The sequence below is a fragment of the Rhineura floridana genome, chromosome 1 (genome assembly GCF_030035675.1).
Source record: "Rhineura floridana isolate rRhiFlo1 chromosome 1, rRhiFlo1.hap2, whole genome shotgun sequence".
NCBI lineage: Eukaryota > Metazoa > Chordata > Lepidosauria > Squamata > Rhineuridae > Rhineura > Rhineura floridana.
Genome location: NC_084480.1, coordinates 137091705 through 137112737, shown reverse-complemented (window position 1 = coordinate 137112737; position 21033 = coordinate 137091705). Strand labels below are relative to the sequence as shown.

The 21033-nt window shown below is 42.7% G+C and overlaps 2 protein-coding genes across 12 annotated transcripts in view; one reads left to right on the top strand and one right to left on the bottom strand.

The window, feature by feature from the left end:
- The window catches only part of PSD3 (pleckstrin and Sec7 domain containing 3), a 188773-nt gene extending 170276 nt beyond the window's left edge, over positions 1-18497 (bottom strand). For 2 of the 6 annotated variants that reach the window (XM_061633327.1, XM_061633317.1), the window contains exons 1-2: positions 18036-18497; positions 4582-4693 (exon numbers count right to left, since the gene is read on the bottom strand). In XM_061633327.1, coding sequence (XP_061489311.1) covers positions 4582-4693; positions 18036-18056 — 133 coding nt within the window. In that variant the 5' untranslated portion in view covers positions 18057-18497. Of the gene's footprint in view, positions 1-4581; positions 4694-18035 lie in introns of those variants that run through there. The other 4 variants (XM_061633281.1, XM_061633270.1, XM_061633337.1 and 1 more) reach the window with 3 other exon arrangements.
- Positions 1-21033, top strand: part of LOC133387807 (tripartite motif-containing protein 2-like) — a 54404-nt gene that overhangs the window by 14552 nt on the left and 18819 nt on the right. The window contains exon 3 of one of the 6 annotated variants that reach the window (XR_009763580.1): positions 1682-2421. The exons of 4 other annotated variants lie outside the window; for them this stretch is intronic. The gene's annotated coding sequence lies outside the window, so the exon portion shown is untranslated. Of the gene's footprint in view, positions 1-1681; positions 2422-18350; positions 18437-21033 lie in introns of those variants that run through there. One more of the 6 variants, XM_061633418.1, reaches the window with a different exon arrangement.

Below are 21033 nucleotides of genomic sequence, written 5' to 3'. Positions count from 1 at the left end.
CATATAAAACATCAAAAACACCAAACACTAAGCAAGAAAGCTAAACAATAACATAAAAACTAATTCAATTACAATAAGGCTTCTCATCTGTATAGTCCAAAATGTGCGCCTTCAGATGGAAACTCGTGATGTGAGTCTTCCCACCCTTGCACAAAGACTGGTGTGGGTGATAGTCCATATGCAAGACCGAAAAACAACAAATATGGGATGACATTTCCATGAGGACACTATCTTATGGACACTGCAGAAAACTTGCGTGCATAAGCAGCACCAAATCCACAATAAACTGCTGCATGAAAGCACCCGGAGTGAGGCAGCAGCAGCAGCCCTCACATTGCTTGCATTCCAGATCCGAGCCTCCTGCTCTTCTCACGACAGATGTGGATGTGCATCAGCCATCTTTTTGCTCACATGCTCAGCTCCAAGGTTTGGAAACAAATGACAGCCCTTGAACTCGCTCTAAAAAAGTATGAAAGTCACTGCTTGCCATAATGTGTATAACCCTCACTCCCACTATTATCTCCATGCACAAGATTTTGTAGGACTTCACAAACCTTTGAGACCACAACAAAGTAGCCCAAGAGAAATAAGCTCATGCACAAGGGGACTCTATCTTATATCACTTCTCTTTAAAAAAATCCATCCCAAACCTCAAAGTCTAAAAAGATGGTAACAGTGATACAGTATTGCCACTGTTCCATTTGTATTTCACCATTCCCAAGCTTCTCTGTAATGTTTAGCCATACATTATTTGCAATACGATGTCACGTTCCGGTGCTCTGCCTTCCATGCCAACAGCAAATGTTTTGAGGCAGGGGCAGGGAAATACTCAGTAAAATGACAGCATTTCATGCATTCGGCTAAGCGTTATGAAGTGCAGGAGAAGAAAAGAAACATAGAAACCTGAAATCCAGGAATGCAAGGTGCCAGCAGGAGGCCAGACAGACTAGGCTGCGGTTTCCACCTGAAGAGTCAGCTGACCCATGAGCTTGAATAAAGCAGTCAATCCAGCTTATCAGTCTGAGCAATTTGTCTTCAGCATGAAAACTCCGCCTATTCTCTTCCTTCCTTTTCCTGACAACTACCGTGGATTACTGCAATGTGCCTTATGTGGGGCTGGTCCAGAAGCAGCACCCAGAGCAGACTGCAGCAGCTACACTGCTGAACAGAGTGACCTACTGAGAGCATATATCACCTTGGATAAAGGAACTGCACTAGCTGTCAATATGCTACTGGGCCACATTTACGGTCTGTTGTTAGTATACAGAGCCCTAAACATCTTGGGAAAAGCCTGCCTCAGGGACAGCCTTATCCCATATGTTCTTGCCTTGTCACTACACAAAGCACACTGAGTGGTGCCACACACTCCTGATGCCCACTCCAAGGCCATCAGGAGCAGGGCGTTCAGTGCTGTAGCACCTGCCTTACTCCCTTTCCTACTGCAATTAGGCAAGCATCAACAGTGGCTGGTGTTTGCTTAAAACTTTCTTGTTCTCACAGGATTCCCCTGAAGTGTTACATCTAGCTGTATGTGTATCATTGATTAATGCAATTAATTTTATTCTGAATTTTATTTTGTTCTTTTTCTTTGTTGTAGACGTTAACATTGTGTTGAGCAGCATATGAGTCTGTGTAATAAACAAGTAAATTAAAACCATGCCTGCCTTTGATCTTCTATCAGGCTCCTCCAAATTGCCACCTTGGAACTCGACCTTCTGCCTGGCATCGACTGTGCACCTGCTTCCGCCCTCTTATTCTCGTCTTCCCAATCCAGGGGCTGATCTTCACTCGTGTCTGTGACTATGTCTGCTGGCGTTCTGCTCCTCATCTCCTGCACCCAAACAGCCACAGCCCATCACAGAGACAGGCCATGGCCTGATAAGTCTGACCCTTAAGTGCCGCTCCCTGTTTAGCTCCACCAACAGCTTGAGAAGACAAACCAAAGGCACTCCATGCTTTGTGGAGCAGCCACAAGTGCTATGAAACCGGTGTCTGCAGCAACATATATACAAAGTCTGGGCATGCCTGCCCCTTTAAATACCTCCACAGACACACACTAGGAATGCTTACACAGGAAGCTGCCTTATAGCAAGTCAGAAGTTGGGTCCATTGAGCTCACTATGGTCTACCTCTGGGATGGGAAACCTGTGGCCTTCCTGATCTTATTCGACTACCGCTCTCATCTTCCCTGGCCGTTGGCTGTGCTGGCTAAGACTGATGAGAATTAGAGTCCAATAACATTTGGAGAATGACAGGTTCCCCGTCCTGGGTCTATACTGACTGACAGGGGCTCTTCCAGGGTTTCAGGCAGAGGTCTTTCCGAGCCCTACCTTGAGATGATAAGGACTGAACCTCGGATCTTCTGCATGCAAAGCAGATGCTCTGCCACTAGGGTTGCCAGGTTCAGGGCCTGAGACTGATCCTGTATCTTTAGGAGAAGAGAAAGTCAGCCAAGTGCAGGTGTTCTTGCAACACTGTAATGGGAATAACCACAAGGTGGAATTCTCCCTCCCCCCTCCACAACGTTTAAAGATACAGAAGACCTCTTGGAGGCTGGGCCTGGCAACCAAGAAGTCTTCTGTACTTTTAAAAGTTGTGCAGGGGGAAGGGAGAATTTCACCTTGTGGTTTTTCCCATTACAGTGTTGCAAGAACACCTGCACTTGGCTTACTTTCTCTTCTCCTAAAGATGCAGGATCAGTCTCAGGCCTTAAACCTGGCAACCCTATCTGCCACCAAGATCCAGCCCTTGGGCCACGGCTTCCCAATACACACAGAGAGACTTTAAAGACATGGGCACATTGTACATTCTTTACACATTTGCTGTGAGAAACACTGATGTACCTGTAAGCTATGGTTTCTGTCATGTTAAGTTTTGACACATCCTGAGAGGAAACAGCTAGGGTACAAAAGAGTTGTCTGCACTCTGGATAACAGGCGAGGCAGCCCCTCAAACACACTCTTGCGTGTTTCTTTTCCTAACACTAGAGTTTGACCAGAAGATGTAACAAATTCTGACTGTTTTAGAAAGATGTTTTTGAACAAATCAAAAACTTAATAACCCAAACTCTTTTGTTTTCATAATTTCACTAACTGGCAACCCTTTTGGAGACTGGATCTTTTTAATCATTATTTTGTTTCCAAAAAAGGGTTTTCACCAGCAAGATCTCAATCATAAAAGAGAAGGGAGAAACCCTCAAGACAGTGATCACTAGATACTACACACTGCATATGAAAGGCCAGCATCGCACATATTTTCAAGTATTATTTACATGCAGTCCCAACTATGAAAACTGATGGGTCCGTTGATTTGAAGAGGTCGGTAGTTCTATATTTACTTCCCTCCCCAGTTAAAAAACAGCCCAGCCCAGTAGCAGAACCTCTCCTACTTCCTTCCTGATCTGTTGTATAATCTGGAACCAGCCATTTTGCCTCTTGCAGTTCATTTATATCTTCCACCCTTTCTTTCTGTTTATTGAAAGGGTAGCGTCTTTAGTAAAAGGACTTGTATGTTGCACTGTTATCAGTCGTAATTCATCTAGGACGGTGATCACTGTTACTTAGCTACAGCAACAAAGAAGACCTAAGAGAAAGCAGAGAAGGTGGGATCGGTTCCCTGGGCTTTGGGATCTATGAACCTTTTTTGCTGCAGCGGTTTGCACTTGCTTAGTTCCCCTTCACATTGTACATCATTACACAGCAAATACCAGTAGAATCTCAGTGAGTAAAGCAACCTCTGCTATTACCCTGCTAACACCACCTCCTCTTCCTTGGCGGTGCCGATAATGATAATGTTGTTTCTATTTAATTTAATTTTTGTATATTGTATTGTTTATATTGTATATTATTGTATTTTTATACCTGTGTTTATTTTTCTTGCAAGCCGCCTTGATGGCCTTTGGCCGAAAGGCGGGGTATTAATAATAATAATAATAATAATAATAATAATAATAATAATAATAATAATAATAATAACGCATTGATTGTGGTCTGATTTTTCCTGCACCCACCCTCATTAAAGCTCCCTCCAAAAGCTAGGGTAAGGTCACACGATCCTCACAGCAAGGCAGGATACCAATTACTGGACAAGAGCTGGTTGTTCCACTGTGTATCATACATCCAGACTGGGGTTCACCACAATGCCCACTCAATTTGATTTCTGGGTATGGAATAATCAGACGCTTGCTTCCCAGCAGATGCACTCACTGCTCATCCAGTAATCCACATCCTACTAAAAAGCATCCTGCGAATTGCTAAGAAGATTTATAAGACAGGTGGCCCTCTAGATGTTGTTGGACTACAATTCCCATCATCCCTGACCATTGGCTGATGGAGCTGGAGTCTAACAACAATCTGGAGGGCGACTGATTTTCATCCCTGGTTTCTGGGATGATGCAGATGAAGAGAGGTAATCGTAACCACAGTTGAGACACCAGGAGCTCCCTTTCCTGTCCCTTAATTTCAGGTAAAGGATACTTCAGCACCCGCACACCCTACTTAGCCAGAATTCTTATCCACTATTGAAGGAGTGCATAATCCTGCACCCAAGAGTCAGCACTTGTGGGCAGTGAACAAGGCTTACCAGATTCTGAGATATTTTCATTTTCTGATCCACCAAATAAAAACTCATATTTGGCCTTGGCAACACTCTGGGAATGAGCCGACGCACCGTTAACCCAAACAAATGCTTCTCCCTGCAAACAAAAAGAAGAGAAACATCTTCAGCTCACCATGACACATTCCACTGGCAATGCTCATCACAAAGCAATACCAGTAGGATTTTAAAAAATAAAAAAGCACACTGGCCTTGAACACCCTGCAAAGCAAGATATTGCTCTGTCCTCTCTAACACACATACTGGTTTGGGGGTATTTATCTCAATGGCAAACATACATACATTTTTATACAACTATTGCAGCAATCCTATTCACGCTTTCTTGGGAGGTGAAAAGGGTTACTTCTCAGTAAACATGCTTAAGATTGACCTACAAGCTTCTTAAACTATTTCTTGTATGTACACATACTCAAAGCATACCAGATCATCTAGGAAGGTGCACAGCATTGCTCTCCACCCAAAGCATCTCTGGGAAGAAGCTGCCCGCCACATGTTAAATAGGCAGTATCAAGTTTTAACAGAGCAGCTTTCTCCTTCAGAAATAATGGGACTACTTGCTGGAAAGCTGAATAGAGATCCCCACTCTTGGATTATGTCAGATGGTCTCAAAATTACCAAAACTATTCCCCTATAGTTTTGTTAATTTCTGAACCAATTCAAACTATTCCTGGGGATAATCCTTTGAAGCAATGAAGATGTTTCTCTATTATTTTGCATAATCAGCTGCTCTGAAGGGCTGCCCCCGTAAGATTGCTACTGGGGGGGGAGCTCACCCCCACGGGGGACTCTCTTGCCAAGAGTCCCCCCATCGGGATGGGCATTTGATCTCCGGCTCCAGTTTTCCTGAGGGCAGAGTTTCAAGGTAGCCCTCCAGGACAAGCAACAGAGAAATGTCTCCATTGTTTTGCCTAGGGACCTACACTGCAAATCTTGGTCTCAGTAAAAGTGCTGCTGGAAGCCATAAATAAATCACTCACTCGCTCCCAGTGGAGACCCCCCCTTGCCCAAGGAGTTTCCGCAGGGGTGGGTTTTTACCACCCAGCAGCAGTTTTCCTGGGAGCAGCCCTCCAATGCAGGGCAAAAACCTGGTCTGGTTTGGGGGACTTCTAAAGCTCACCGGTGCCAGCTTTACAGTCTCTCTGAAGCTCATTTATAAGTCTAAGTCCCACCAACATCTTTAATGCTGAGCAGCAAACCACTCCTCCCTTTTTGCTTGCTTCATAAAAGCATTATAAATAATTTTTAAAAATCATGGGTATGAGTAGTGAATTATCTAGATAGTCAAGAGATCAGGCCTGATCGGGGACTTCCGGGAAGGGTGACTTCGCTTGTGCCTGCTTTTGAGACGGGCTCCCGCCTCAGAAGAAGCTTATTCAGATATAAATCAGTCAGAACATTTTTTTTTTGACTGATGAAATTTCTCCCGGGCAGGGAGAAACGTAGAGATCAACCTCAAAAGCCTGTTTTTGTTGGGAGGACTGGATTTCATTAATTTATGAGAAAAGGTCCAGCCAGCAATGCCGGATGGACTTCCAAACAAGCTCTATCTGATTAATGCGATACGTTTATCTTTTCTTCAAAGAGAAAACGGACTAACAGGCAAGCACCCTTCTTTCTATTCTTTTTTTTACTTGGTTTAAATTGTTGCAGCAAAAAGAGATTTGTCAAATGAATCAGCTTTAAAGAACTTCTGGGTGAGCTATAACTCTTCTCTGTTATTCACGAAATTAACAGCTTATCTCTGTTTCTATTGCAAAAAGCTGTCCTGGAAGTGCATTCTAAAGATATAAACAGAAGAGGGATTTCTATTCCGAGGAGAAAAAAATAAAAAATATGAACTTTGGAACATTATATTGTCTGGGACTATTCTCTTTTTGGTCTATTTTATTTTGATGAATCTGCTCCTTCACGACGCCACTAACTGTTTTGATGCTGGGAACTAAATTTGTTTTGTATTCTTGAACATAGAGAGATAAGGCAGGCTGCTCTGTTTATACTGTGATGTCATCAAGCCTGGAATATTAACCCAATTGTTGCTGAAATAAGAAGTGGTTCTTCTTTATTTTTGTTTTGTTTTGTTTTCGTGGTTTGAAAAATGGCAATCAAGAAAGTGGCTGAGAATTTGGAAGTAATTATGTTTCAGAAAATAATGGATGAGATTGAGATAACGAAACAAACCCTGCGACAGGGCAGTAAGGAGCTGAAAATTGAACTGAGCAAAATGACGCAGGAGCTTAAAGAAATAGGGGATCCTGTGAGAGAGGAGAATGAGATCAGAGATGAGAAAAGAAAAAATAAAGGGAAGATACAAGCCCTGGAGATTGGAACAAAAGTGGAATTGGAAAAAGATCTGGAGTTTATGGATATTAGAAATAAAATCTACTGTTTGGAATTTAACGTTATCTCTGAAGAAATTAATGAAGATATTAGAGATAAAGTTATCAATGGCTTGGATAATCTTCTGGACTGGAATGACGTGATGGAGCTTGATATAGAGAAAATCTATGGAATTAACTGCAGCCATGTGACAATGGAAAAACTCTCAAGAGATGAGCCAGTGCATTTTGTAAAAAAGAAGAACAGAGATATGACTTTACAACAATATTTCAGCAACTTATTCAGAATCGATGGCAAGAAAATATTTGGGATAGAGGAAATTCCCATCAGACTCTTATTATATGACTATGGCTATGACAGCAAGATTATTATGGAATACTGATAATGGAAGATTGGACACTGAAATTACTGGACTTAACAGGACTATTGAAGATGGAAGATGGAATTAATATGGATAATGGAATAATGGCTATTGAAATTATTGGACCTAACAGATTTTGATGAGATGGATTAATCGATATGTTTATTTGGACTATGGTTATGACAATAAGATTATTATTATTATTAACGAGATGGATTAATCGACATGTTTATTTGGAGAAAAATTGATAGATATATTTCTTAAAGAATTGAAACCTCTCTTTGACTTTTTGTGGAAAGAATAAAGTAATGTTTATGAGATTTGATGATTAATTAAGATAACTACTGGAGGAAAGTGATTTTATAATATAATTTAAGAGACAGGATTGTTATATATTGTAGACTTATAACTGATTTGATCTGCGACAAATGGGAAGTCAACATTTTATTTTTTTGTTTAATCATTTTTGTTTTGTTTTGTTTTTTGTCTTTGAATGTTTTATGATTTTGTTTTGTTTGTTTTATGAAAATTTGAATAAAAATTATTGTAAAAAAAAAAAAAAGAGATCAGGCCTGATCAAAACAATAGACTTCATTGGTGAAAGTCCTATAAAACCAGTTGCTACGAAGGCTTATACCACTTTAAACAGTCACAGCTTTCCCCAAAGAACTGTGGTTTGTCAAGGGTGCTGAGAGTTGTTAGGAGACCCCTATTCCCCTCACAGAGCTACAATTCCCAGAGTTCCCTGTGAAGAGGGATTAACGGTTAAATCAGTTAGAACTGTAGCTCTGTGGGAGGAATAGGGGTTTCCTAACATCTCATAGCATCTTTAAAAAACTGCAGTTTTCTATGATTCTATGATACTGCTTTAAATGTATACTGCAGGTGGGGCCTAGCAATTTAAAGATGTGACTAACCAGAAGTAATCCTACATTTTGTGCTACAAAGCTCCCCTAGTTGCAAGGGTTTCTCCAACTCTGGCTAATTTTTATACTGTTAAAGAAATATAGCATCACCAGCATTGGCTCCCAGGATCAGCTCATGTGATTCTGTTGAGAGATTTATTAATATAGGAAAGCACGTAGGGAATTTATTATTTATTTTTATTCATTTATTAAATTTATATCCCACCTTTCCTCCTAGAAGGGGCTCAGGGCGGCAAACAAAAATACTAAAAACATTCTAAAACATATTAAAACAAAGCATCTCTAAAAACATTTTAAAACAAAGCATCTTTAAAAACATTTTAAAACAAAGCATCTTTAAAAACATTTTAAAAAAATAATTCCAACACAGAGGCAGATTGAATAAGGTCTCTACTTAAAAGGCTTGTTGAAAGAAGAAGGTCTTCAGTAAGCACTGAAAAGATAACAGAGATGGCAACTGTCTAATATTTAAGGGGAGGGAGTTCCAAAGGGTAGGTGTCACACCACTAAAGGTCCACTACCTGAGTTGTGTGGAATGGACCACCTGATAAGATGATTTCTGCAGAAGGCCCTCATTTGCAGAGCGCATTGATCAACTGGGTATATAAGGGGTAAGATGATCTTTCAGGTATCCTGGTCCCAAGATGTATAATAATAATAATAATAATAATAATAAGGCTTTGTATACCAAAAACAGAACCTCGAATTTGGCCCAGTAGCTAATGGGCAGCCAGTGCAGTTCTTTCAGCAGCAGGGTGACATGTTGGCAATACCCTGCCCCAGTGAGCAGCTGCACTGCACCAGCTGCAGTTTCCGGACCAACCTCAAGGGCAGCCCCACCTACAGCGCATGACAGTAATGCAGCCTGGAGGTTACCAGTGCATGGACAACAGTGCTCAGGCTATCCCGGTCCAGAAACAGCAGCAGCTGTCTAACCAACCAAAGCTGGTAAAAGGCACTCCTAGCCACTGAGGTCACCTGGGCCTCTAGCAACAAAGATGGATCCAGGAGCACCCCCAGACTACAGACCTAGTCTTTCAGAGAAAGTATGATCCCATCCAAAGCAGGAACTGACCAATTATCCAAACTCGAGAACCGCCAACCCACAGCACCTCCACCTTGCTAGGATTCAGACTCAGTTTACTGGCCCTCATCCAGCCCACCACTGAGTCCAGGCACAGAGGGTCCCATGACAATACCCTATAAAGGCCTCATGCTCCAGTATCTGAGCACTAAGAAAATTCGCCTCTTGATTTTCCTTGTTTCTGGTCACATATTCACCTTACTCCAACTTGACAGGAGCCAGATGTCATCTCCACACATTTTGCCACTGTACTAGTTGTTATTTATAGCCAGAGCTATCAATGTACATGTGCTTTACAGGGTAATGTAAGCAAAGGACGCAGGACCCTTTCCTCACTGAGCTTAACATGTAAATATCATCAGAAGAAGGGTAGGGTTCTTCTAAGAGATTAATATCCCATCTTGGAGAGGGGGGAAAATACCCTCTTACAAGGCATATTACAATAATACATAAAAACAAAAAAAATAAAAAATAATAATAAAGAATGGCATAGCAGTGGGAGACAACAGAAGGAATGGGAGAGGCAGATTAAACAAGGGATAAACATGACCAGAATGTAGCCACACGTTCCTAGGCTTCATTTTCACTTGAAAATGAGAAATTCTTATACACCTGGAGAGGTACAGAAACCTGTGAAATAATTAATGCAGCTGCTCATACTGTACTACATTTGGTAGCTATGCATTTCTTAATAGATGCTTGAGAGGTAGTGGTATAATTCACTGCATGACACTACCCAATTTTATGACTCAGTGAAGCTTCAGATGTGTCTTTCAGGCTCTCTCTCTGTGTATATATTTAGGGGATGCTACTATGAATAAAATCTAGCAACTGAAAAGAGAATGCATGAATGAGGTCCTGTTTGGTCCCTTTTAATTCCTGTGTGCTTGCTTCAAACAGGGTTGCAATTTTTCGTGTTTAATTGGAGGATGAAGCAATGAAAGATGTGAAGTTCAGTCTTATACATGAGGACTCACCATACATTTAAATAACATGACTTCCCCCAAAGAATCCTGGGAAAGTTTACCCATCACAGAGCTACAATTCCAAGTACCCTTAACTACAGTTTCTAGGATTTCTTGAGAGAAGTCATGTGCTTTAAATGTATGGTGTCTGCATATACGCAGCCTTAGTTCAGTAAGACTTGTGAATTCAGGATTGCAGCCCAAGGCTGTATATGTACTAGTGCTGTGCCAAAGAATTCTCCTGTATTTTTCCATGTTTTCTCCATCAATTAATGAGATTTGCTTTGAAAAATATCAAAGAGAAAGTGTTTGTGAAACTGCCATATATGGGATGTAGAGTTTTGAACTTACCTTACTTTTGAGATAGGGTGCCAAGCAGGCCTGTAGCCAGGGGGTTGGGGGGGACTGCCCCCTAAAAATTTTGTCCCCTACCGTAAAGTTTTAACAAAGAAAATAATTAGATTTATTACAGATTTTTTCCCGCTCCCTACTTTTCTTCGTCCCCCCCACCAAACTTTCAGGATGGCTACAAGCCTGGTGCCAAGGGTGTATGTAAATGTCCTTTCTTTCATCCTACAAATCATCTTACCAGTGGTCTGTACTCTGCAGTATCCATGCTTCAAATAAAGCCCAGGAAGATATTATGAGGTAACTCAGGAAGTGCAGGTAACCTAGAAAGTTGCAGTGTAGTGGAGATATACATACATTGCCCTCCACCATATTGCAACAATATGGTACAGTCACACCCTGCACCCACCAAAATTCTAATATGTCCAGAGAATGAGGCAGAAAAATAGAAGCCTCTATTGGATAGATTTTGCTATTGCACTAATACATCCTTACCTAGGATTCTGAGTAAATATCACTTAGCTTAGCAGGGTTTACTTCTAACTAAACAAGCATAGGATTTTAAGTTCATCAACAAGAATACAATTCTAGTAATTATGAGCAAATTTTAGAAATCCATGGGGCTGTGAGTTAATAGCACACAGGGTGTGTGTGCTTTGAGGTTATCCTGTATGTAACTACAGAGAATGAAAAAGAAAAGCCTGAAGTTGCACTTTCCTTCCAGCAAGTGACACAATCCTGCTGAAGTTAAGCACTTTTAAACCCCATTAATCACTCAGATGCCTGAAGTGCACACTTAAACATTCACCACTGAAATAAACAGGATTTAAGAGAGCTTAATATGGACTGGACACACTGAAGTAGAGCTTTTGCTTTTTAACTTTGAATCACTCAAAATAGCCTCTATAATAAAGTAATATACGTATTTATTTAAATTTACTATAAGTTTTTTAAAAGCACATAACTACCCATCCAAATATTAATCAGTTGACAGCCTGATCCTATAATATATTTAGAAGTAAATCCAAATTAATTCAGTAGGGCTTATTACCAAATATGATTACTTTTACTCCCAGCACAAACAAGGCAGAGGGACATGATTAGTTGGGCCTGGATTGAAAAACTGCTCTGTATATCATGGCTTCCCCCAAAGAATCCTGGAAACTGTAGTTTGTGAAGGGTGCTGAAAGTTGTTAGGAGACCTTTATTCCTCTCACAGAGCTACAATTCCCAGAGTCCCCTAGGAAGAGGGATTGACCACTAAACCACTCTGAGAACTGTAGCTCTGCGAGGGGAATAGGGATCTCCTAATAACTCTCAGCCCCCTTAACAAACAGCAGTTCCCAGGATTCTTTGGAGGAAGCTATGACTGTTTAAAGTGGTCTGATCGTGCTTTAAACGTATGGTGCAGACGGGACCCTAGTAAATGAATCCATCCCACCAGCATGACAGGTACAGAGCAAGCAGGGACAGAGAAGGTCCTTGCCATACCAGGCAATCACAGTGCCTGGCATAGTAAGAGTCTTCCCCCAATCTACTGCGGCAGCAGTAGCACCAAGTAGCTAGCATAGGGCAAAGGTCATGGCCTCCAAACACCCTGTCAGCACAGATGTTTGTACCACTGTTGCAGGGCTATCGTCAAAAGAGCAGAGCAAGAGAGGTAGGAGAGGACAGCTTGATGCTCGCACTGCTGAGAGGGAACCAAAGCTCCTTTCTAGGTCAGAACACGGGAGAATGAACAGAGGCCCAGCCAACTCTCTCCCAAGAAATATGCAGGAATTATGGGAAGTTTCACCTTCTAGCAAGGGAACAGTTCGGGCAGGACATTTTTATTTCTTTAACCAGATTTACATAATGCTTAATCATCAAAACCTTTCAGTGGTTTACATAAAATATACATTAAAATTACAATAAAATCAGATTTTAAAAAAGCAGTTACCCTAAACATTTTCAAAATCAGCAGTTTTAAAATATTATAAAATAAAATTACACGTCAGATTCACATGTCTGGGCAGGCCTGCTTGCTTAAACAAAGATGTTTTTAGCAGGCACCAGAAACAGTACAGCGAAGGCACCTGCCTAATATAAATTATCAGGAAGTTCCAAAGTATAGGTGCTGCCATGCTGAAGGATGGATTCCTTTCAAGTGTAGGGCAAATTACTGTGTGGCACTTCTAAAGATGCTAGATCCACAGATCGAAGCGGTCGAGTGGATACATGTGGAGTGATGTGATCCTTCAAGTATCCCCCAACTCCGCAAGCAAACCCCTCCTCTCCTCATTTCCAGTGGTGGCAACGGCCACAGCAGAATTGACAGCCCAACAGTGTGAAGGAAGAACTAGGCCAGGGAAGCAAAGTGACTATTGAGAACTAGACAAATATAGCCCCTGTGCTTTGTACAGCTCTGCATCTGCATATAGATCTACCCATTTCTTGGCCACACTCTGTGTGACCAGGGCAACTTAGACTTTTCTGGGTATTTTCATTTACTACAAATGTATATTTAACTTTACCACAATACACTATATAATAAATATCTTTAAACCCACACTTTAAAAGGAAGCTTTGATCCAGATTCAAAGTGCCCCCCCAATCTTGACAGCTTCCTCTCACCCTGTCAAAAACTCAAAATTGCCTGCTTCTTCGATGCCTTTTAAATAGGGAGTGGTTTCCCACCACACCACCAGACAAACCAGTGGCAACGATATTTATCTGAGCAATTGTAACCAGCTTATAGAGAAAATAGGGAAGATCCAGGTGAAGCTGCAAAGGATAATTCTACTAAAAACAGGAAAATAAAGAATGTCTCTGTTTAAGTCAACACATTGCAAGGAAAATGCACTAGTGTATAGTTGCAGCTACTCAGAAATCCTTTTACTGCAACTAATATTGTGAGCCATTCTCCCTCTTCCCCACCTGCCATGCTTTTTATCAGAGACTTACAGTGCAATTCTATATACGCATAATCAGTAGTAAGTCCCATTGTTTTCAACAGGGTTTAATGCCAGATAAGTGTTTATAGAATTGTAGCCTTAGTGAGCCTTATTACATTATGATGGCAGCATGGAGACTTCTAAAGCACTGCTCCTTCTCACACCACCAGCGTCACTTGAAAAGGACCATAGCTCAAGCACAGAGCATCAGCTTTGCATGAAGAAGGTTCTCGGGTCCAATCCCTGGCATCTTCAGGTAGGGCTGAGAGAGACCCCTCTCTGAAACCCAAGAGACCTGCTGCCAGTCAGTGTAGGCAATATTGAGCTAGGAACATAGGAAGCTGCCTGATACAAACCGCTTGTCCATTTAGCTCAGCGTTGTCTACACTGGCCAGTAGCAGCGCTCCAGGATTTCAAACACAGGTCTCTCCCAGCCCTATCTGGAGATGCCAGGAACTGCACCTGGGCCCTTCTGCGGGCCAAGCAGATGTTCTGCCAATGAGCTAGATGGACCAACAACATGGTTCAAGGACGTTTCGTGTGGTCCCATAAGATGTCCTGGAACCAAGCTACAACTCCTTCCAACACCGACATTCCCCAGTTTCTGTAGGGGCAACACTGGCACAGATAGGAATTGCAGCATATGAGCCTTGTAACTGTGCCTCAAGGTTTCAAGATGCCAGTTCTGACAACATGAAACCATAAAAAGCGAAAGAGTTTCATGCATTCACAACTGGGAGGTGGGATGGGAAACAAATGAAAAGCAAGGCCAAAAACTGATGCTAGAAAAAGGGAAATTTATGGTGGCACTGAAGCTGCACAATGTGTTTTTCAGCTGATTTGCTGCTGCCCCTGAGGCAGATGATCTTCTGAAAAATTTATTCCACTGTCTTGTTACAGTGATTTACTTAGCTTACTGTATCAGACAGAGTTTTTCGTGCGGCCCCTCCTTTCCTTCCACTGGCGCATTAGCATCCACATTTCGTTAGTTCCAGCAACAAGCTGGACATTATCGAAATCTGGCTTCTCCCTTTAAAAAGTTAATGGACTCTGAAGTCATTCAAACCTTAAATAAGATCCGTTCTGGCAGCACTGCTGTGTGACTTCCTGTGCTGTCAAACAATTTTATGAGAATCTTCTGGTCAGAAGTAGGGAGCGATAATATGGAAGACAGTGTGGTCTCAGCATAGGGAAGATTGCCAGGCGGTCTGGCTGCTATTTTTGCTTCTGCTGATGATCTGGTATAGTCCTCTGGAGCAAGTTGCTTCTCCTGTTGTCTGATCACTGGGATCCTGAGTGTATACAGGCTTTTATGAAACAAACTAGACCAGATTGCTCTCCGTGGACATGACATGTTCTTTAGCTTCCCATGCCATTTATCCCACAAGGACTGCACAAAAAGGTTACAGTCTTGTAACCAGTTAAATACTCTTAAGTCTATTGAGGTCAAATTTTACTTGATGCTTTTGTTGCTCAGATGAAATCATGTACACTGCCATATATAAAACACAGCTCAAAAGTCAAGCCAGAAAGACACTGACCTGTGGTGACTACGGCTGCAAACACTGCACATTTAATCTAAAAGGAAGCTCTAGTGGAACTTACTTATGAGTAAACATACATAGGATTGCTCTGCATGATGATGAGAGCACCATGAAGTCCAGGGCTCTACTGGCTTGCCGAAAGCCAGCTCCTCTCTCTCAATCCCAGCCTCCTAGCAGCAGTATCTCTCCTTCTAATATCAAGTCCAGGTGGTGAGTGCAGACAGAATTGCCGCCAAAAAAGGGGCACTGAGAAACAGAGAGGTGGTACTGGCATGCTGCAAGGTACAGAAGGCAAGGGTGCAAAAATAAAAAAGAATAGCCCAATAAGAATTGACCCCAGAGTGTTGGTGTCAATTGGAAAAGAAAAGTCAGAAAGGAGGGAGGAGAGAATGAAATACCCCTGTGGAAGGCATGTCTGGAACCCTGAAGAGGAGATGACACACTGCAACATTTTGCTGCAGGCGTCTAGTAAGGCTGACTGAGATAATGTATGTGCCACACTCTGAGCACTCCAAAGTGCTATATAAATTCTAAATAAAATTTAAGGGTTTTTTCTGATTCAAGTACATCAAGTGGGCAACTGATGTCAGTGGAAACAAGCGTGTATCAAGCACAAGGCTTCCCATAGGCATGGTGTTGGCCACAGTGAAAACAGGATGCTGGACTAGATTCACTTGATCCAGAAGGCTCTTCTTATATAAGACAAGTCTAGGTCATAGTAGCCAAGGTTGGTACAACGTGAGCCACTATATGCTTGACACATAGTGCCATTATGTTTGCATCAGCTATCCATGTTTTACACTGGGGTTTCACCATAAAAAGGCAGGCATACATTGCCAAACACACATACTCAGGAGCATGTAAGAGGGAGCCACACATCCCCACCCACTGAGCATTTCAGAATCCCACCAAGCACTGCACAATATAGAGCTGGTGGCTCTGTTCCATTTGGTGGGTTTTAAGTTGGGCAGGACTGGTGCTGGGTTCAGCAGTGTTCCTGAGAATACTGCCTACGGGTTTTTCCTTATTTCTGAAAAAGAAAAAACTAGAGATTCATTCATTAAAAACTAAGGACAGAAGCCGAAAATCCCCCCAGGATGATCCAGACCCTCCACATCACAGCTCCTTGAGTACAGCCATGCACTGCTCATGAGAACAGACGTCTGCCTTAAGTCAGGAAAGCAATCCAAAGTCACGCCTCGCTTATGTGTACACCTACTGTGCTTAGAAAAGTTGTCAATAGGGAGTTATGTATCAATTTCACTATTGGTCACCCCCCAACAAAATTCTCTCTTTCATTAAAGCAGCCTGGACCTTTTGGGAGCTGTTGCTAGAAACTCCTCAGGTTCATCATTGCAATATGTTAAACTGAGCCTGATCTCTGGAACTAAAAGTCAGATCCAAACTAGAATGAAAAACAGGACTAAAAATAGGATCCAAGCAATCAGACGGAACAGAAAAGCTCTCTCGCACACCGTACTCTTTTGCATATAATTAGAATTGAACAGGGACAGACGGAGGCTGTCAACCAACTGGGAAGGGAATGTAAGACCATATGGGACAAAGACATGCAGCAGTTACCAAATGTATGGCCCAAGTGTGCAAAGATGTCAGGACACAGAAATGTGTGCTTATAATAGCTCAATACAAGTGGGTTGCATCTAACATTGGTCATACTCAGAACAGACCCATTGAAATCAATGGACATGGTGAACATAGGTCTATTAATTTCAATAGGTCTACTCCAAGTAGACCTTAGCTGGCTACAACCCTGTAAGTCTAATAATTGCCGATGTTGTAGACAGGTGCCTAAAAACCTAGATGTGATGCAAAACACAGACAGATCCTGTCAAAATAGGTTTAAGCTCTAATGAACAGCACAAAATACATGTCTGCTCAGGAATAAATATTGCTGAGTTCAATGGGATTTACTCCCCGGTAAGTGGGCAAAGCATTTCAGCCCTACAGATCAAGTTACAAAACAACTAAGAACTGGAAGAAGAGAAAGTCAAAGTGATGACCAAAGCAGATTAGATGCAAAAATATGTCAACTTGCAACTTTGTTTTGGTTGTCGAAGCATTTCCACTGTAAATTTGGTGATCTGTGCAGTTTTTATCCACAGGTGCTAAACATTAGGAGACAGGGAGAAACCACAGCCTTATAATACTGCTTGAGCTGCTCTACTGTAGCACAGTGAAGCTCCAGGTCCTAAACATGGTAAAAATAGTTAACTGAATACACTTCACATTAAATGCGCTAGATGAATACCACTGTTTTTATATTCCCAGTAAAACAAACAACAAGCCTGTAGGATAGGGCTGTATTATCCCCACGTTACAGGTGTCAAGGTGGTAAAACACAGCTTGCACGGCACAGCTGAGATTTTAACAAGCGGCTTCCGAGCTCACAATCCGGTCCACAACACGATTTAAAATTATTTTTATTATATTTCTACATCACCCTTCCTCAAATGAGCTAAGGTGCAGAGCTCATGGTTCCACCCCACTTTGGATCTGAAGCTGTCTCTGTCCCCAGTTCAGGTAAGACATTCTAGCAGCACTACACCCCACTAGGGTATAAACTCCCTTGGAGTCGCGTTTGCAGATGGTGCGATGCCAACAAAACATCACATCTGTTCCAACTGCCCTACAAATATCCAGGCTACAAGCTGAAAGCGCATCATCCCATATAGTTTGTTCCCTCGTTCATTCATTCATTCACTCGCTTACACACAGACTTCTTTTCCATCAGAAGGCGGTGGGAGTGAGGGGGGGGGGTTACAGAGGCGCCAAACAGCGCATAAAGAGAAACTGTTCCCAGGCAGCGTTTACGTAAGAAAGCAAAACTAAGCCACAGGCATCTCGTGTTACACGGCGAAGCGCGAAGGAGAATGAATAAGCCGGAGCCGAGGGACTCCCTTACCCCACCACCGCTTCCTTCCATCTTCCATCTCCCGGCCCTCGTCCACTTGCACCTCCTCCGCTGCCGTTCGCTGCAACAACAGCCCAGGGGGACGCGGGTGGGCGAGGGGCTGCCCGCTTATTCCGCGCGGGGGCTGCCTCCCTCGCCGCTCGTCTCCCACCTTTCCGCCGCCGATCCCTTTGTTAGAGGCAAACGCCGAACGCGGCAGCGTCCGCAGGAGCCGAGCGGGGATGCCTGGCGGCCAGCGGGTGCCTCGCTCTTCCCTCCAGCAGCCGCCAGCTCGCTCACACGGGGAGAGGCTGGCAGCGGCGAGGAGTAGGCATGACAACAAGAGGGGGCCGCTGGCTCCAGAGGCGGCCGCCTAACTTCGCGCTGGGCAGCGGCAGAAGCTCCGAGGGAAGGTAATTCGATTCTTCTGGGCATGTGCAAAGCCTTCGCCTCGTTTCTTCCCTTGAAGTGTTTGCACATGAGCAGTGAGGGCCAGTGAAGCTCGAAGGAAAGCTTCCCTGCCCGTACCTAGGGCTGATTTGTCATCGAAGGCTCGTAGCGAAGGTGGAGCTTGAGACAGGGACACCCGCACGTGGGAAAGTTGACTCTGTCCTGCTGCTTCGGCTCGTGCCTGTTTGGAAGCAGGTACAGGAGCCAACTCAGGTTTGGGTTTCGGACAGGGCTCCCTCCGCGATTAACATGTCTCGGCGGCGCCAAGGAGAACTTGCAGATGTCCCCTTAACTGATCGGGCTTTCTGTCTTTCTTTCTTTTTTTGGGGGGGGGGAACCATCTGATTCAAGGTCCAAATGGATGGGCGATTTCTGGCGGCCATTGCTGATGTTCAATCCACAGCAGTCCCGACCACTAAAAAAGTTGGCGACTAAGCGCACAGGCCGATCATATGTTTATTCTGTGAAAGGCGCCCTGAGGAACCCTTTGAAGCGCGGGACAGAAATCCCCATAATAAAGGAAATACACTAAAAAAAAGCCACGTGTATTCGAAAGTGCCTCGCGCTGTGTCTGCTGAAACCCCTTGCTTAGTAGGCGTGTGCTTGCAGCGTCATGACAGGATGATTCCCGGGAGTGTAAATAAGAAGAGAACTACACAAGCATATCCATCTGCACACACTCTCTCCGACAAAGAAAATTGCCCAAAACCTTTATGTCCTATTGATTTAAATGGAATTTGATTCTAATCAATGTGTTTAAGAAGCAGAGCTGGCCCTACCGTTTGGCACGGTAAAATGAGCCGCCACAGGCACAGATTATTTATTTATTGTATTTATTCATTATAGGGGATAATGAAGCAGCAGCAAACCTTCAATGATTTAGGCTGCAATCCTATAATTTACCTGGGAGTAAACCCCAATGAACTCAGTGGGATTTCTGAGTAGACATGCATAGGATTGCACTGTTAGTGTATTATATTTTTACTGTCATGAATGAAGGTACCATTTGGACTTTCTGACTCAGGCATCAAAATATCATGGACAATGTTAGGAAGGATCAATGCTTCAGCCTACCAGAGTAATGCCATCCCTTCCCTTTCCCTCCTTCACATTTCTTTTTTTAAAAAGGAACAGATTTACAAACGATGAGTGTGCCAGCATAGCTAGTACCAGCGCAGTCGCACACCACATGGCCAGGAGCGTCATCATTTTGTTGACACAAATGTGACTCACAGAGAACCAGGCTCTAAGCAAGACAAAAATTAATCCATGACACGTGTGCAAGTTATGCACAGCTTTATTGTGCCTGCTCTCTTGCTTACCCTCTCTTTCTCTCTGTGTGTGTACGTATGTGTGTGCGATATCACATACATAAACAGAAAAAGAGAGAAAATGTTTCTTTATCCAATGAAGGCCACCTTGTTATTTTTTTGTTAGCAATCACACATTCAAAGAAAATTAATAATATGGATGTACACATAATGAATTGTTTTTATTTTTATTGCTCATTCTCCGTTAGATTTCTTACCTGTCCCTACCTAGGAGAGCCGTGGAAGCTGCAGGTTGTCCATAGACAGCAAACCAGGCCATTAAATAATGAAAATAGAATTGCAAGTCATGTGGTTTTAAAAACTTACTGGATTTCTTTTCGTTCCCTCTCTGGATTCTGGCTTTCAAAAACACTCTTTTTTCCATGCAGAGAAGAAGCTTTTTTTTTAACTGAAAGAACATGAGAGACATTCACTATTTGTTTATCAAGCGTCTTATTTCAGACTATGGGTGGTAACGAGATGAACAGATGGGGTAATGATCCAGATCCCCACTGCTAGGGTGGAAAATTGAATGAGAATATTGACTGAGAGCCAGTGTGGTATAGTGGTTAGAGTGCTGAACTGGGACCTGAGATACCAGGATTCAAATCCCCATTCATCCAGGAAAATCTCTGTGTGACCTTGGGCCAGTCGTGGCTTCTCAGCATAACCTACCTCACAGGGTTATTGTGAGGATGAAATGGGGAAAAGGAAAAACTTCAGGCCCTTGGGAGAAAAGCTAGGATATAAATGATGCTGATGCTGCTGATGTTATACATCACAAAGTACACACTGTTCTGAAGATAAAAGGAGATGGGATACCATGTATGCTACCTTGAGCTCTTTGGAAGAAAGGCGGTAGGAGTGTAATTAACAAGCTACTAGTCTAAATTTAAAAATATAGTCTCAATAATTTTCAATTAAAAAAGAAAAACCCAGGAAGAAAGCCTCCTCTTACAAACAGGCTGCACCAGAGGTACCTTCCAGGCAATGGAGACTGCTGGTTCCAATGTCAGTGGGGCAGTAATCTGTAATGACATTTTAAGGGGTCACCATTTAGTGCAGGGCTGGATTGACATCAGTTTTGCACAGTCTACTTAAAGAAAAAAGCATCCCCCATCCACCACTAATATGCTTTAAATTTACAAACTGAGAGCCCCACTCACAAACAGTTTAGTCATATCACTAATTTGTGTTAAGAGAACCAAAGTAGAAACTCATGCTTACAATGTACCAAGTGCCTTGCTGGA